Here is a 15,515-nt window from a genome sequence, read left to right on the forward strand (position 1 = left end):
ACCACCAAGGTTAATATGAATCATTCAAAGTTGGTTCACAATGAATGTAAATTCTTGAAACCAAAAATATCGGGCACTGCTGAAGGAGAAGGAAAAGAAACCACAATAATGTGATTTATGGGTTGCTACAGAACTAGTTTAGCGGCTCTAGCAATTACTTGGGTCGATAATATAGATTTGATACCAGACTCAGCTAGCAAAACAACTCAAGCTTTGAATATAGATTTGATACCAGACTCAGCTAGCAAAACAACTTAAGCTGTGAATATAGATTTGATACCAGACTCAGCTAGCAAAACAACTCAAGCTTTGAATATAGATTTGATACCATACTCGGCTAGCAAAACAACTTAAACTGTGAATATAGATTTGATACCAGACTCGGCTAGCAAAACAACTTAAGCTGTGAATATAGATTTGATACCAGACTCCGCTGGCAAAACAACTTGAGCTGTGAATATAGATTTGATACCAGACTCAGCTAGCAAAACAACTTAAGCTGTGTATTTAGATTTGATACCAGATTCAGCTAGCAAAACAACTTAAGCTGTGAATATAGATTTGATACCAGACTCCGACTGCAAAACATAACTTTATGTATAATGAGTGATAATAATAATATAAGAATAATAATGTATAATTGAATTAATATAATTTGCAGAACTCAATCGATTATTATTCTTTCACGATTTTCTTCTGAGTGTTTCTGGCATTTGGCACAACGATAGAAATTTTAGTCAGAATAAGTTATTCTTCAGTTTATAGTGCAAAGTTTTGATACAACTTACACAAGAATTGCCTTGTACACAATCTAATATGTTCATAATGCTAGTCAGCAACTTCTACTTGCTGCCTATTTGAGATATGTGCAGCTAAAAAGCACTCTCAGTTGTCTTCTCATGCCTGAACTATATTCTATAGTGTATAGTTTCATGGGGTTTGCAGTTTATAATTGCATCCTAACTGGGTTACTATTTTATTAATAAAGCTCCATGTTTTAATATAGAAATGGTATGCTGCATTTTGTTTCTCTTTTGTTAGCCCATTCTAGGATGACCTAAATGGTTTTGCACACTCTGAGACCCAATTCACATGTTTTATCATTTCGAGTGACATGCTCACAGATGCGCACCAAATTGGACACGCGAGTTCGAGTCCGACATAAATTATCTCTAGGAGTTATTAGCTGTTAAGGTTTATATTTGCAGATTAATCGAATTATTGATTTACCTTGATTATTGATTTATTTGGTCTTACTATGTTCTCGTATAACTTACTTTGTACAGTATAGAAAAGTTAAATATTTGTATTCACCTGCTGACTCTAGATTTAAGCAGTATATCTATGCCATAGTTAGCTAGCTAGCTATATGCAATAAAACACTAGTATTATATAATAAATAATTTTTATAAATTTTGAAGCGAGCATATTTTGTTTATGACCTTTCGCAGAACTAGGCAAAGATGCCGCAGATTTTATAGTACAGATAACTCCGCATGATAACTCGGCAGATGCAGCAGTCTTCCACTACATGCCATGAAAAGAATCATAAAGTTTTTAACAACAAAACAAATTTGACATGAAGAAAAAGAATTATTGTACTAAACAAGGAAAGATATCAGTTGTTAAATTCTATTCAACATATAAATGTTTTATACGCACTTGTACAAGTGTAGCAAAACTGATACCATTGAAGACCATCCCACAGCCCCAATTTTTTAAATCTTGAACAGAATTTAATTTACTGTCTTAGAGAAGTTTTTTAAAACAACAGCAAGTTAAATTTGATTTGCTGTTTCAAATAAGCAAAATAGTAATGTTTAAAATTCCTTTTTATGTTTAAGTTTTATGCACAGCGACAGCCCGGCCTCAACTAACAATCACCCCTAAACTTCCATCTTTTGACATTAAATGTAAACCGCACCACACATTTGTTTATACATACAAAGTAACTTAAACATACAGTGTGATATGAATTAAAACAAAACTTGAAAATAACAAGTAAAATATATAAACTAAATTATTTAAAACTGAATCTAGTGTAAGATAGAGTAAGTTATTCCAAGTATATCTGTCACTCACTTAATTGACAGATTTACACATAACCAAATTGTTTTATTGTTTATGAGTTTGAGTCCTTTACGATGCAATCATTTCTCCTAACTTGCAATCATAATAAAAAGCATTTTTGTTCCTTTAGTAAGTAAAACCTTATATATAGTTTAAATGCAAGACCTTTAGTTTTTACACACTTTTGCGTAATGCAATCATTTTAATTCTATATATAAAATTATTTAAAGATTTATCATAGTTCTTTGGCTAAAAAACATTAAACAGAAGAAAACATGTTTTTAAAATTATTTGCTCTGATACAGAATTCCTATCAGAATAAATTAGTTTCATACGTCAAGATTCAATTGCCCTTAACAAACAAATACAGATGTAGATCATAAAAGCCCAGAGCATTTTTGATATGCACCCAAAGTTAATGAAGCAATGACTATTGCACAGGCTTATCAGCACAAACAACACTTCTAATTATGGGCATATTAAACTTGATTTGTTTCCTTTCATTTCATATTTGTGAAGGATGAGAGTCGCGTTGGCTTGTTCCGATATGGCAACGCTTGAGTGAGGTGATGAATTGCTCTCTCGCTGATATGATTGCTATTTGATCGACCTTTCTGTGATAAAATTACCTAGGTTCCAAACAGAAATAGCGTAGTGGCACTCTCTTTCGGTTGTGGCGCTGTAATGCTATTGTGGAAACAGCTGTGTTGCTGTCAATCGGTCGTGGTTCGATATTGTTGCTTGGAAGTGAAACACTCTTGCGACGCGCCATTTTGTGCCATGGAAATGACGTTACCGACCAACAATGTCGCACTTGTGCCTGTGCATAGGTCTTGCTTTTCTGCTTCATATGCAGAACTTTTTTTGTTAAAATGTGCAAATGAAAACTTTGACATAAGAGGTCACATGATCTGCTTGTCGGCCCAGCGTAATGTTTCAGCGCTAGTGCACCCCGGTGTCACTGCACTATTGCTGTATGGAAACTTAGTAAATATAATACAGCTCGAAAACTGCCACAAAGTTGTTGTAAGTTTGTAACTAAATTTGGCTTTGAATCATTATTAAAATTACAATATTGACATATTGTGAATTGAGAACCATTGATGTGAAGGCCCTGTGAGTAATCGTTCAAGTGTTGGATAGTAGGGTGTAGGGTAGTACTGCAACATCAATTTTCCAAAAAGGTACATAAAAAATCACAGGCTATTTTGACAATTGTGTCGGTAAAGGTCCTCTGGTAGTTGTGCTATGCTGAGTATGCCCATAGGTCATGGTTGCCATGGAGGGGCTTGGTTTATCCCTAGCACCCACTCGTACTGTGTTTCACCTCATGAATACCGTCACATGTCATTGCTGCATGTGCAATCCTGAATCAGATGGGATCAACAGGTACTTAAAATATAAACATATGAATAATTAGATGGTGCCACGAGAGACTTTACAGGCACTAGCTGGTCATGGAGAAATGTTTCACTTATGTAGACTTCACTCCAGACTACTTTCAGCTTGTTAAAACCTTTCAACGTGTTAGAACTTTTCAACCAGTTGGAGCTTTTCAACCAGTTAGAGCTTTGTAACTTGTTATAGCTTTTCAAATTGTTAGAGCTTTTCAACCTATTATAGCTTTTCTATAGAAGCTGGATTAAAATTAGATTAGAAAATTGGAGTTTTTGCAACGCGCTAGAGTCATTTGTGTAAAAGAATCAATGTTATCTAATCAATGAAAATTAAATTGAATTTTATTTTTGATCCAGATAAAATAGAGAAATTTGTATTAACTTTAGTAGTCTTAAAAACAGGTTTTTAAAGCTTTTCTATACATGAACAAAAATCTCTCTAAGTCAGTTGTTGTAGTTTGGTTACCTGTCAGTCTATCAGTCAGTCAGTCAGTCTGTCTGTCAGTCAGTCTGTCAGTCAATCAGTCTGTCAGTCTGTCAGTCTGTCAGTCTGTCAGCCAGTCAGTCTGTCAGTCAGTCTGTCAGTAGTCTGTCAGTCAGTATGTTAGTCAATCAGTCAGTCAGTCTGTCAGTCCGTCTGTCTGTCAGTCAGTTCGTCGGTTCGTCAGTCCGTCAGTCAGTCTGTCAGTCTGTCAGTCTGTCAGTCTGTCAGCCAGTCAGTCTGTCAGTCAGTTCATCAGTCAATCAGTCAGTCAGTCAGTCAGTCTGTCAGTCAGTCTGTCAGTCTGTCGGCCAGTCAGTCTGTCAGTCAGTCTGTCAGTCAGTCAGTCAGTCAGTCAGTCTGTCAGTCAGTCAATCAGTTTGTCAGTCTGTCAGTCAGTCAATCAGTCAATCAGTCAGTCAGTCTGTCAGTCAGTCTGTTAGTCAGTCAGTCAGTCAGTCTGTCGGCCAGTCAGTCTGTCAGTAGTCTGTCAGTCAGTATGTTAGTCAATCAGTCAGTCAGTCTGTCAGTCCGTCTGTCCGTCAGTCAGTCAGTCCGTCGGTTCGTCAGTCTGTCAGTCAGTCTGTCAGCCTGTCAGTCTGTCAGTCTGTCAGTCTGTCAGTCTGTCAGCCAGTCAGTCTGTCAGTCAGTTCGTCAGTCAATCAGTCAGTCAGTCTGTCAGTCAGTCTGTCAGTCAGTCAGTCTGTTAGTCAGTCAATCAGTTCGTCAGTCTGTCAGTCAGTCAGTCCGTCAGTTGGTCAGTCTGCCAGTCAATCAGTCAATCAGTCAGTCCGTCAGTTAATCAGTGACTTGGTCATTCATTCAATCATTCAGTCAGTCAGTCAGTCTGTCAGTTCATCAGTAAGTCAGTCTGTCAGTCAGTCCATCAGTCAGTCAGTCAGTCAGTCAGTCAGTCAGTCAGTAAGTCAGTCTGTCAGTCAGTCAGCCCATCAGTCTGTCAGTCAGTCAGTCTGCCAGCCAATCAGTCAATCAGTCAATTAGTCAGTCCGTCAGTTAATCAGTGACTCTGTCATTCATTCAATCATTCAGTCAGTCAGTCAGTCTGTCAGTTCATCAGTAAGTCAGTCTGTCAGTCAGTCAGTCCATCAGTCTGTCAGTCTGTCAGTCAGTCAGTCAGCCAGCCAGTCAGTCAGTCAGTCAGTCAGTCAGTCAGTCAGTCTGTCAGTCTGTCAGTCAGTGGTTGGTTACTCATAAACTAGCAGAGTAGCTCAACTGGCTCATACATATTCTAAATGAAGGAAAGATGGGAAAGTTTCTGATAAGTTAAATCTTAAAAATGAACTTGCACAGAATTTTAGTAGATTTTGTTAAAAATTGTTGGTGTTTTTCTATCATTTGCGATTATTTTTGATGTTTCAGGTGATCTGATTGGCAGGATATTTCAAGATTAAAATCAATAAAACTTGATCGCGATAAAAATGTTCAGCTCAAGCGAAAAAGCAATTATGACGTTTGTAGTTGCGAAGAGACCGACAGAGTAAAGACCCGTTATGCCGCAACATGAATGCAATAGCCAAGATCTACTATAGTAACGATATTAACTAGTGACATCATTTCGCACGTATTTTCTTCTGAGAATTTTGACCGTGATCAAGTTTTGTCGCTTTAAATCTTAAAGCATTCTGACAGTCAGATCACCTCAAACATCAAACACAATCGCAAATGATGAAAAAATACTAATATCTATTGATAAAATCTACTAAAATTTTTCGCAAGTACATCTTTAAATTAAAAGAATATTATTGCTGAGCTCTGGTAGTTGATGGAGGCATTAATTAAAGGCATACTGACTGAGAAGCTGTAAAAAAGTGAGGCAACCAGCCTCAATTCAGATAAAGAGATTGAAGGGTCTAGATTTCTATGCAGTCTAACTGATAGTATCTTCACCTAAGAAAGACCCGGCAGATCATTATGTTATCTGTGTCTGTTCCTTATGCCTCAATTACCATTACCCAATAACATTCAAGATGGAGGAAGTGTCATTTATTGGCAGATATGAGAAAAACATTTTTGCAAAATCCTGTTCCTTGGGTTCTCATAGCAAGCATTGAAGGATATAATTCTGTTCTAAAATCTTCAATATCTGATTTTGGATTTCAAGGTGTTCCGCTATAGGCTTCATAAACGAGCATTTGAGCCTTGTTACCGGGGCTTCACTCTGGCCACCCTTAGCTGATCAAGATTGCACAAACCTCAGGCTATGCACCAAGCTACCTAAATGAGAGCATTACCTGCTTGATACGAAAAACAAAGTTTACCAAATCTTAGCTAGAACTTACCTAGAAAGTAATTGCTACAAAGTCATTATCTTCGAGTTGAATGACCTTGTGTCAAAGCTGAATAAGACAGAAAAGATAGCTGCAGCCAAGCTAAGGATGTTAGAATAGCTCATGCAAAGCATAAAGCCATACAGAGCTGTTATATCACCACTTGATGGATTATCCCACCATCATGATATGTGATGGTGTGATATCATCATCAGGAAGCAATCTCTCGAAGATTGAGTATAATGTCTACAGACCCTACAGAAGTCATTTGTGCAGAGGCCATCTCTGTAGAGGCTGTCACTACAGTCTGTCACTACGGAGGCTGTCACTACAGAGGCTGTCAGTACAGAGGCTGTCACTACAGTCTGTCACTACGAAGGCTGTCACTACAGAGGCTGTCACTACAGAGGCTGTCACTACAGAGGCTGTCACTACAGAGGCTGTCTCTACAGAGGCTGTCTCTACAGAGGCTGTCTCTACAGAGGCTGTCACTACATTCTGTCACTACATTCTGTCTCTACAGAGGCTGTCACTATGGAGGCTGTCACTACGGAGGCTGTCACTACAGAGTCTGTCACTACAGAGGCTGTCACTACGGAAGCTGTCACTATGGAAGCTGTCACTACAGAGGCTGTCACTACAGAGGCTGTCACTAAGGAAGCTGTCACTATGGAAGCTGTCACTACAGAGGCTGTCACCACAGTCTATCGCTACAGAGGCTGCTACTACGGAAGCTGCCACTACAAGGGCTGTCACTACAATCTGTCACTACAGAAGCTGTCTTTACAGAGGCTGTCACTACAGAGACTGTCACTATAGTCTGTCACTACAGAGGCTGTCACTGCAGTCTGTCACTATGGAGGCTGTCACTACAGAGGTTGTCACTGCAGAGGCTGTCACTACAGAGGTTGTCACTGCAGAGGCTGTCACTACAGAGGTTGTCACTGCAGAGGCTGTCACTACAGAGTCTGTCACTGCAGTCTGTCACTATGGAGGCTGTCACTACAGAGGTTGTCATTGCAGAGGCTGTCACTACAGAGTCTGTCACTATGGAGGCTGTCACTACGGAGGTTGTCACTACAAAGACTGTCACTACAGTCTGTCACTACAGAGGCTGTCACTGCAGTCTGTCACTATGGAGGCTGTCACTACAGAGGCTGTCACTGCAGTCTGTCACTATGGAGGCTGTCACTATGGAGGCTGTCACTACAGAGGCTGTCACTGCAGTCTGTCACTATGGAGGCTGTCACTATGGAGGCTGTCACTGCAGAGGTTGTCACTGCAGAGGCTGTACGTATTTTTTAAGAGCATTGTTGCACAAACCATGGCTCTGTGGTTTTGGCTGGACATGTCTGAGACCGGTTGCAGAGAGAAATTTAAGGTTGGGTGTCATTCCTGGCATCACTAGTGACCTATTTTGGGTATTGAATCCCCAACCTGTTGCTTGTGTGTCAAGAGCTCTAGACTAGACTACTAGGCTACGGCTGCTCTCAACCATTTTCTAGTCTTTGCCATGACATGTGTCGAACAAGCCTTTAACACAACATTGATTTGTTTTACAGGTTAGCATACTAAGTTCAACAAATATATTACATTGGCTGACAGTCAGTCCATAATTAATAGACACATCTCATTCAACTATTTTTTTTGGTAGAAAACACTGATAAAATTACAAAAAGTTTAGTTTTGTAGTTTTTTGATAGTTTAATATTTTTATCTTTATTGTGGATAGGCCTATATTACTAAAATCATCAAAAAAGCATAAACGCTCGTTGTTGAGACAGCTCGAAGCCATAACCAAACCAAACAGTCTTTTAGGGTAACCATGTTCAGCAAAAGGCATCAGGAGGTTCTCTTTTCTCTTTTGTTTATCAGGTAAACATCTGGATGCCACTTCAAAAACTTACAGGTTTCAAAATATTGCGTAATTTGATAGTTTGGGTTTTAGTAACTTATTTGGTAGTCGCAAATGAGACAATTTGAAAATATTCCTACAGTGTTGAGTATTAAGGCCAAGGATAGCAGCCATCCTATTCCCACTGAACTGTCTTCACTAATTCTTGTACATATCCTCAACTTGTTTGTTTTTGAATTTGCGTTACAGGTTTGAAAATTCTGAGTTACCTATGCCCAGGTTATTTGTATTTATTCTTTCACACGTATGACCTGCATCACTTTCTATTTAGGGATACTGACATACTATATCCACCATCGTATGTTTTAGTTTTTGACTTTTTTGTTACTTACAACCTTCAATTCACAATCCTGACTCCTCCGCAATACTAATAGATTACTATTATTAAATATTATATTACTATATATAAATATATATTATAGTAGTTACTATTACTATTATATTACTTATTATTAGATTTTCAAAACATATTTGTTCCACCTGTTCAATTATTCCTGATCTTTGTCTTTTCATTTTTTCTTTTGTTTTGGCATGTGATGAAAAGCATTTTTTGGATGATGATCAAGGTCAATAAAAAGTTATACAGACATACAAACATACAGACTATACTATACAGCATACACTATTCAGCTACTTATGACTACTTAAAGATCAAAAACTTCTAGAAAACTACATGTTAGCAAGCCTGAGCGAGTGTAGGCAGTGATCCAAACTCCAATACCTTTTTATCTTTACCTGTAAACTTTGCATAGCTGTAGTGTCCTTAAATTTTGCGTCAAACTCTCACTGTACACTAGATACACTCCTCTGCCAAAAGATGAAGCACATTACAATTATTTAGTATTTCTTCAATAAACTCAGTTCTAATTTGCCCTAAGACTAAAATAATACAAATTTTAAAGCTTAAAATCTAATCTCCTTTTTTGTACTTGCTAGCCGTTAAAACCATATTTATTATTATATATAATATAGATTATATAACATACATATACTATAACTATTATTATAATAATTATGAATACTACCCTAGCAGTCTAGTGTGCGTGCAAGATTGCAAGGTGTAATAACTAACTGTACAATTATCCCATAATGTGACAAGGTGGGTGATTGGTACAGGTGATAGAATGCTGCTTTGACAATATGAAAGTTGTGAGTTTGAGTCCCATCAGAAGAAATTGTTTTTCTTATCCTCTGAAAGTGGTTTCAGAGAGACAAACAGATGGACAAACAGATGAACACAGCTCTTATTATAGTACAGATTTTAACTCACAAACAATGAAACCATTTTGAAGATGATACATAGTTTTGCTGTGTTTCAGTTAAATAGTATATTGATAATATTGGTTACTTTAGCACCAAGATTCAAGTCTTTGGAAATGCTACTGGGTTGGATTCGTACATTCGCACAAAGCTTTATGTACACTAGTGTAGCACGAAATGATCAGGAAGGGCCAGAAAGGGCAAATCAAATGTAGTTAAACTCTCTGAAGAAGGAAAAGTTGTGCTTTATCACCGCTAGTTATTGTCGTGAGTTATCGCCACCAGTTATCGCCGCGAGTTATCGCCGCTAGTCATCGTCGCTAGTTATCATCGCTAGTTATCGCTGCTTGTTATTGCCGCAAGTTATCGCCGCTAGTTATCGTCGCGAGCTATCGCCGCTAGTTATTGCCGCTAGGTATTGCTGCTAGTTATCGTCGCTGGTTATCGCCGGTAGTTAACACCGCTAGTTATCGTCGCGAGTTATCGCTGCTAGGTATCGCTGCTAGTTATCGTCGCTAATTATCGCCGCTAGTTATCGCCGCTAGGTATCGCCACTAGTTATTGTTGCTAGTTATCGCCGCTAGTTATCGCCGCTAGTTATCGCCGCTAGTTATCGCCGCTAGTTATCGCCGCTAGTTATCGCCGCTAGTTATCGCCGCTAGTTATCGCCGCTAGTTATCGTCGCTAGTTATCGTCGCTAGTTATCGCCGCTAGTTATCGCCGCTAGTTATCACCGCTAGTTATCGCCATTAGTTATTATTGCTAGTTATCGCCGCTAGGTATCGCCGCTAGTTATCGCCGCTAGTTATCGCCGCTAGTTAATGCTCATCTTCTGGTTTCATACTGTACTACTCTTTACTATAATAAAAGCCGTGTCCAGCAGTCTGTTCAAAGCCATGCTTAATGCATTAGGAAAAAATAATGCATTGTACAAGAGTTTAACTCAGATACTGATCTTGACAACCACACACTACCAACCTCACCATTTGGCCACCTTGTGGTAATGCACAATAATTATGTAGATATTATTACACATGATGATTTGTCCCTGCGTTAGAGACTGCTAGCTTGGTAGTTATGATTTTAAGAAACAACTTCATGGCAATAAACAACAGGGAGAGGAATATCATATCTCTATTAACAGGGTTACCATCCATATGGCTTACTTAAATTTATGAATAGTGTGTGCTACACAAGATACACCAGCAGAGGTTGTAGTGGATGCAAGAGGAAGAGGCAGGGGGAGAAAGCAGGGGGAAAGGCAGAGGGAGAGGTAGGGGGGAGAGGCAGGAGTAAAGGTGTACGTAGAGGCGCAGAGGCAGGCACTTCTACTTCGTGACCGAGTCAAGTAGGTGCACCCGACAGTGGCCTCTAATAACAGTAATCATTGACCATAATTTCGATACCACAAACAATGCCATATTGTGACCACAAGTTACGTTAAATACTTATATAACTTCCAACTTGGTTGTTCTTGTGACAACAATTGCATCCAGGTGGCATGTTTGAACTGTTGCAATCTTTTCTGAGCCCTTTTGTATACCAGTTCCAGTGAATAGAAACTATTTTTCGAATTACGCAAACCGGTTCTTTGTAAAGGTACTTTTCACTAAAGTGCCATATGTTGAAAATTACAAATGATAGCATTTTTGTTTTTTTTGTATAAGCAGCAAAGCAAGCATCTAAACATGACACAAAATAGCATCTTATTTTGAGCTTATAATTGCAACTTGGTAGACAATGAAAGTGTTGGTAACAACTCCAGTAATATCCGATCACACTATCTATTCTCTTATTAAAGAAGGTAGGTCTAGGGCATGCATATATTCATTTCAAATATTTACTGCACACAATATGAGTGGCAGAACTGTTAACGCCATTTTTGAAGGGATATTTAAAATGAGTAGGTTTGGGGCCATAAAGTTAGTTCATAAAAACTGTGCAATATAAACTAAACGACGTTAATGCTCATGGAGATGGTCCTCTATTGTTAACTGCTTTGTTTTTTAAAAGGATCTTCCACAAAATTTTAGTAAATTTTATCAGAAATTATTCATATTTTTTATCATTTGCAATTATTTTTGATGTTTGAGGTGGTCTGACTGCCAGGTTGTTTCTAGATTAAAATCGACAAAACTTGATCGCAGTTAAAACACTCGGTTCAAGTAAAAGTGCGTTTATGACATCTATAGCTGCGAAGAGCCCGACAAAATAGAAACACGCATCTCTGTACCTTCAATGCAATAGCTGATATCAACTATAGCAATAATGGCAACTGATGACATCATTTTTCTCGTATTTTTCTCCTGAGCGTTTTAACCATGATGGAGCTTTGTCAATTTTATTCTTGAAACATCTTGGTTGTCAGATCACCGCAAACATCAAAAACAATGGCAGTCAGAACAACTCACACATCAAAAACAATCACAAATGATAGAAAACACTGATACCTTCTGATAAAATCTACTCAACTTGTATGAGAGTCTCTTTAACCGGCAAAATGGGAATGCTACACACCAACTTGTGCAAATGTAACTTAAGGTATATTTGTTCGCTAGAGATTATCATAAAGTCAATATTTAAATATAGCAGGCACCTTAAAAAACAATACGATACAAGTCCTAGACACTTCATCAAAAACATCAAAGAGTTTCAACTTCAACATCGATACCAATTCAAATCGTATCCTCAATCGGCCTGACCATACATTACATTCCTACTTTGCCAAAAAAGCTAGTACACCTTCCATATTATCACACGCATAATCATCTTTCCAATCCAGATTATAGAACAGCATTATGCAACAAATAGCTTAATTTTCCAGTATACATAATTCGCTTTACTATTCTTTGCTTTCGTCTCATCGTCTAATTTGCTGTAAGCGGCATTGACCGGTGTAAATACAGTTAATATCAATCAATATATATCTACATGTATGTATCTATTTGTATATCTATAATAGGAAACATCGTAGAAATTAAGTAAACAGTTCTTTACTAGCTCTGACCTGAATTGACTTCATGCAAACAATGATAAGATACAGTGTAACTTGAAGAAATGTTGCAATAGCCACTTCAACAACTAAAAATAAACAAATCTCTATGGCATATCGCCCCTATCCATGCATCTTTAATGCCATGGTATATTCTTATAAGTATCATTTTTTGTGATATTTTGAATGATTGATGCCCTTTTAGCACCAAACCCAGTCATAAGAAGGTAATAAAGTGATATACATGTAGGTGATATGCCTTAAATATGCCTTATGTTAAGGAATGAGGAATGGTTTTATTCCTCTGTAGTGGTTGTACAGGTGTCCATCAGATGTCAGATACATCATATCTTAAGGTGTCTAACAAATAGGTGTGCTAAGAGTTCAAATAGCTGCAAAGCTGACATCATAGAAGTTTATTTATAAGGTTATGAATCAACTTTTCCTAAATGTATCGGCATTAGAAATTTTTGGCTTTTGACAAGATAAATGATTGATTTGGAGCTAAAATAAATTTGCGGTACAAGGAAATAACTTTATTACTTAAAAATTTAGTTCAATCAGCCTGCATTAATTAGTTATATAACCTGAGGGGCACAGGCTAACTGTATGAAACTTTCAAGTAACAAAGCAAGTACATAATCTCAAAAAGCTTTGTTTATTGTACATTTCATCTGGGCTCTTGAAGCTTAATTAGTGTAAATAAAGGATTTTTAATAGTATAACTTAGAAAACCTTAGCTATCATACAATAGGTAATCTTTAGTATCAATAGTTAATGCTCATCTTCTGGTTTCCTATAGTAATATTATTTACTATAATTAGAGCCGTGTTCGCCAGTCTGTTCGTTTGTTTGTCTGTCCACGATTACAGGTTACGAAAAAGGTTTCTTTCGACGAAATTCAAACTAACAACTTTCGACTTGGTAATCTGCCACATTTTGGAATAATTGTGCTGTTAATTATTACACCCAACGATCTCTCACAGCGCACTTGCCTACCAGGGTATGAGTAGGTATAATATAAGCTTGAGAAACTATTTACATCTGCTAGTCGGTAGAGCTTACCTCTCTTGTACTAGGGCAACGCAGATATAACAGTATTTATGAAATCCTAACAAAGAAATTCATTGGGCGAATAAACTTTGAACATATCATAGAACTGAAAATGCTTCCATATATATCTGTTCAGCTTCAGGCCTGAATGGTTCGCAGAACTTTTAAATAAAAACCAAAATAAAGTCATTGATTTGACTCCAAAGTGTGGGCATGCCAGGCTTTCTCCCACTTTTCCATTCATACTTCAAAGAAGAAAAAACATCGCAGTTTAGAGAATGCTAAACAGGTCGATGTTTGCGTCTATTAGAGTCTAAACAGGTCAAGCTTACATACTAATATGTTTTTACTGTGCATAACTTATAATAACTATATATCAATATAATAATTATAAATTACTATATTACACAATGAGTTGAACAATTTAAACAGTTTGAGGGTGAGAGAGTTTAGTAAGAACTCATTGAGAATTCATTCCCCTAGCTAGTACTCAATTTACTTTCTTTATAGCACTTGATGAACATTAAACGGAAGTTTCTCTCTCAAACTAAGCAAAAAAATTAATAATTTCAGCAACTTGAGATTACAGTATAAAAATTTGCTTTCAAGATTCATAGATTTCAAAAATTGGAATTAAAAATTGAAAAAACTAACACAAATTTGCTCATATAACTAAAAAAACATTCCCATTTATCCCTATGTAAGTAGCAATCAACATTTGATTTGATTTGAGATTGTTCTTATTGGCTCAGTGTGTCACAAACAGGAGAGATAACAATGGTATCAGATAATTTATTAATATAAATTATTCTAGTGTGTTGTTCTCTCAGCATACTCCCTCAGCATACTCCCTCAGCATACATACATATTTACAATGTGAATAGTTCTGTCACTAATTTTATGTGATAGAACTATTCACATAAAACAAACTAGAACTAGAAAAAAAACTAGAACAACTCCTGTGATATAATGTGCAAAAGATGCCCTATTGTAATAAACTTGTAGATAGCTGAGATCTAAGGCTTGGGCCATCCTCAGTTTTTATAATGGTAAAATGATGAAATGACAAAATACTCAAATATTAACTAAACACAGCGGCTGCCGGTACCTAACATATATAATATAGATTAGACAAAACTAGCTGCCAATCAACAGCGATCACCAACAAGTAGCAGTGAACTTTTTCATCAATTTGACAGTTCTCATGATTGCTCAGTGTGTCGCAAACAGAAGAGATAACAATAGTATTAGATAATTTATTTGCGAGTAGAAATCAGCTTTAAGCCTACTGACTTGCAACATACAGTCTTTACAAAGTGAACAGTTTTATTGCATGGAAGATTTTGCTAATTTTGTTGTTTGCCCAAGGTATAAATCTTGTGACATCCGTGGCCATTTCATGTAGGAATGGTAATATCCTCTTTGGCGTTCTGATGGCAAAACTTTGCTAGAAGTTTGTCACCTGCCAGATGGCTGTCACATGCCAAATATTTGTTCCACACCATATAGTTAGCATACCAGATGACCGTCATGCACCAGATGGCCGACAGGCTCTAAAAGAACAGCGTGTGCCAGTTGGCTTTTATGCAGATGATAGCTGTCATGCACCAGATAGCCATCATGCATCAGATGGCTGGTTTACCAGATGGCTGGTTTACCAGACGGCCAGCATGTGCCAAATGGCTGTCATGTGCTAGATGACTGTCATGTGCTAAATCACTAGCATATTCCAAAAGAGATACAGAACAAATGTTTCCTCACAAGGTGCCACACTGGCGCAGTTTAAATTGACTCGTTCTCGAGCTGTCTAGGTAACAACAGTAATGACAAGGTTTGTCCAAGCTTTAAAATGGCAAGTTGGTGACAACTTTACAATTTACTTGTTAACTTGTTGTCATACATTGAGTACATTGAGTGCCAAACAAAGTAAAAGGCCCTTGAGTTTATCTTGCCTTCTGCCATGAGCGGTTATAAGATACACTGGCTTCAATCTTTGTAGGAGAGCTGAAAACATGAGGATTATACTGATATGCAACATGATATTATTAGCCAATACTAC

At 37.4% G+C, this 15,515-nt stretch overlaps 1 protein-coding gene across 1 annotated transcript; it reads left to right on the forward strand.

The window, feature by feature from the left end:
• Positions 1–3,340: 3,340 nt before the first annotated feature.
• LOC137388104 (fap1 adhesin-like) lies at positions 3,341–6,191 on the forward strand. The gene is made up of 4 exons (XM_068074616.1): positions 3,341–3,459; positions 4,120–4,741; positions 4,999–5,141; positions 6,071–6,191. The coding sequence occupies exons 1-4, from the start codon at positions 3,341–3,343 to the stop codon at positions 6,189–6,191; spliced, it is 1,005 nt and encodes a 334-aa protein (XP_067930717.1).
• Positions 6,192–15,515: the final 9,324 nt, after the last annotated feature.

The sequence above is a fragment of the Watersipora subatra genome, chromosome 2 (genome assembly GCF_963576615.1).
Source record: "Watersipora subatra chromosome 2, tzWatSuba1.1, whole genome shotgun sequence".
NCBI lineage: Eukaryota > Metazoa > Bryozoa > Gymnolaemata > Cheilostomatida > Watersiporidae > Watersipora > Watersipora subatra.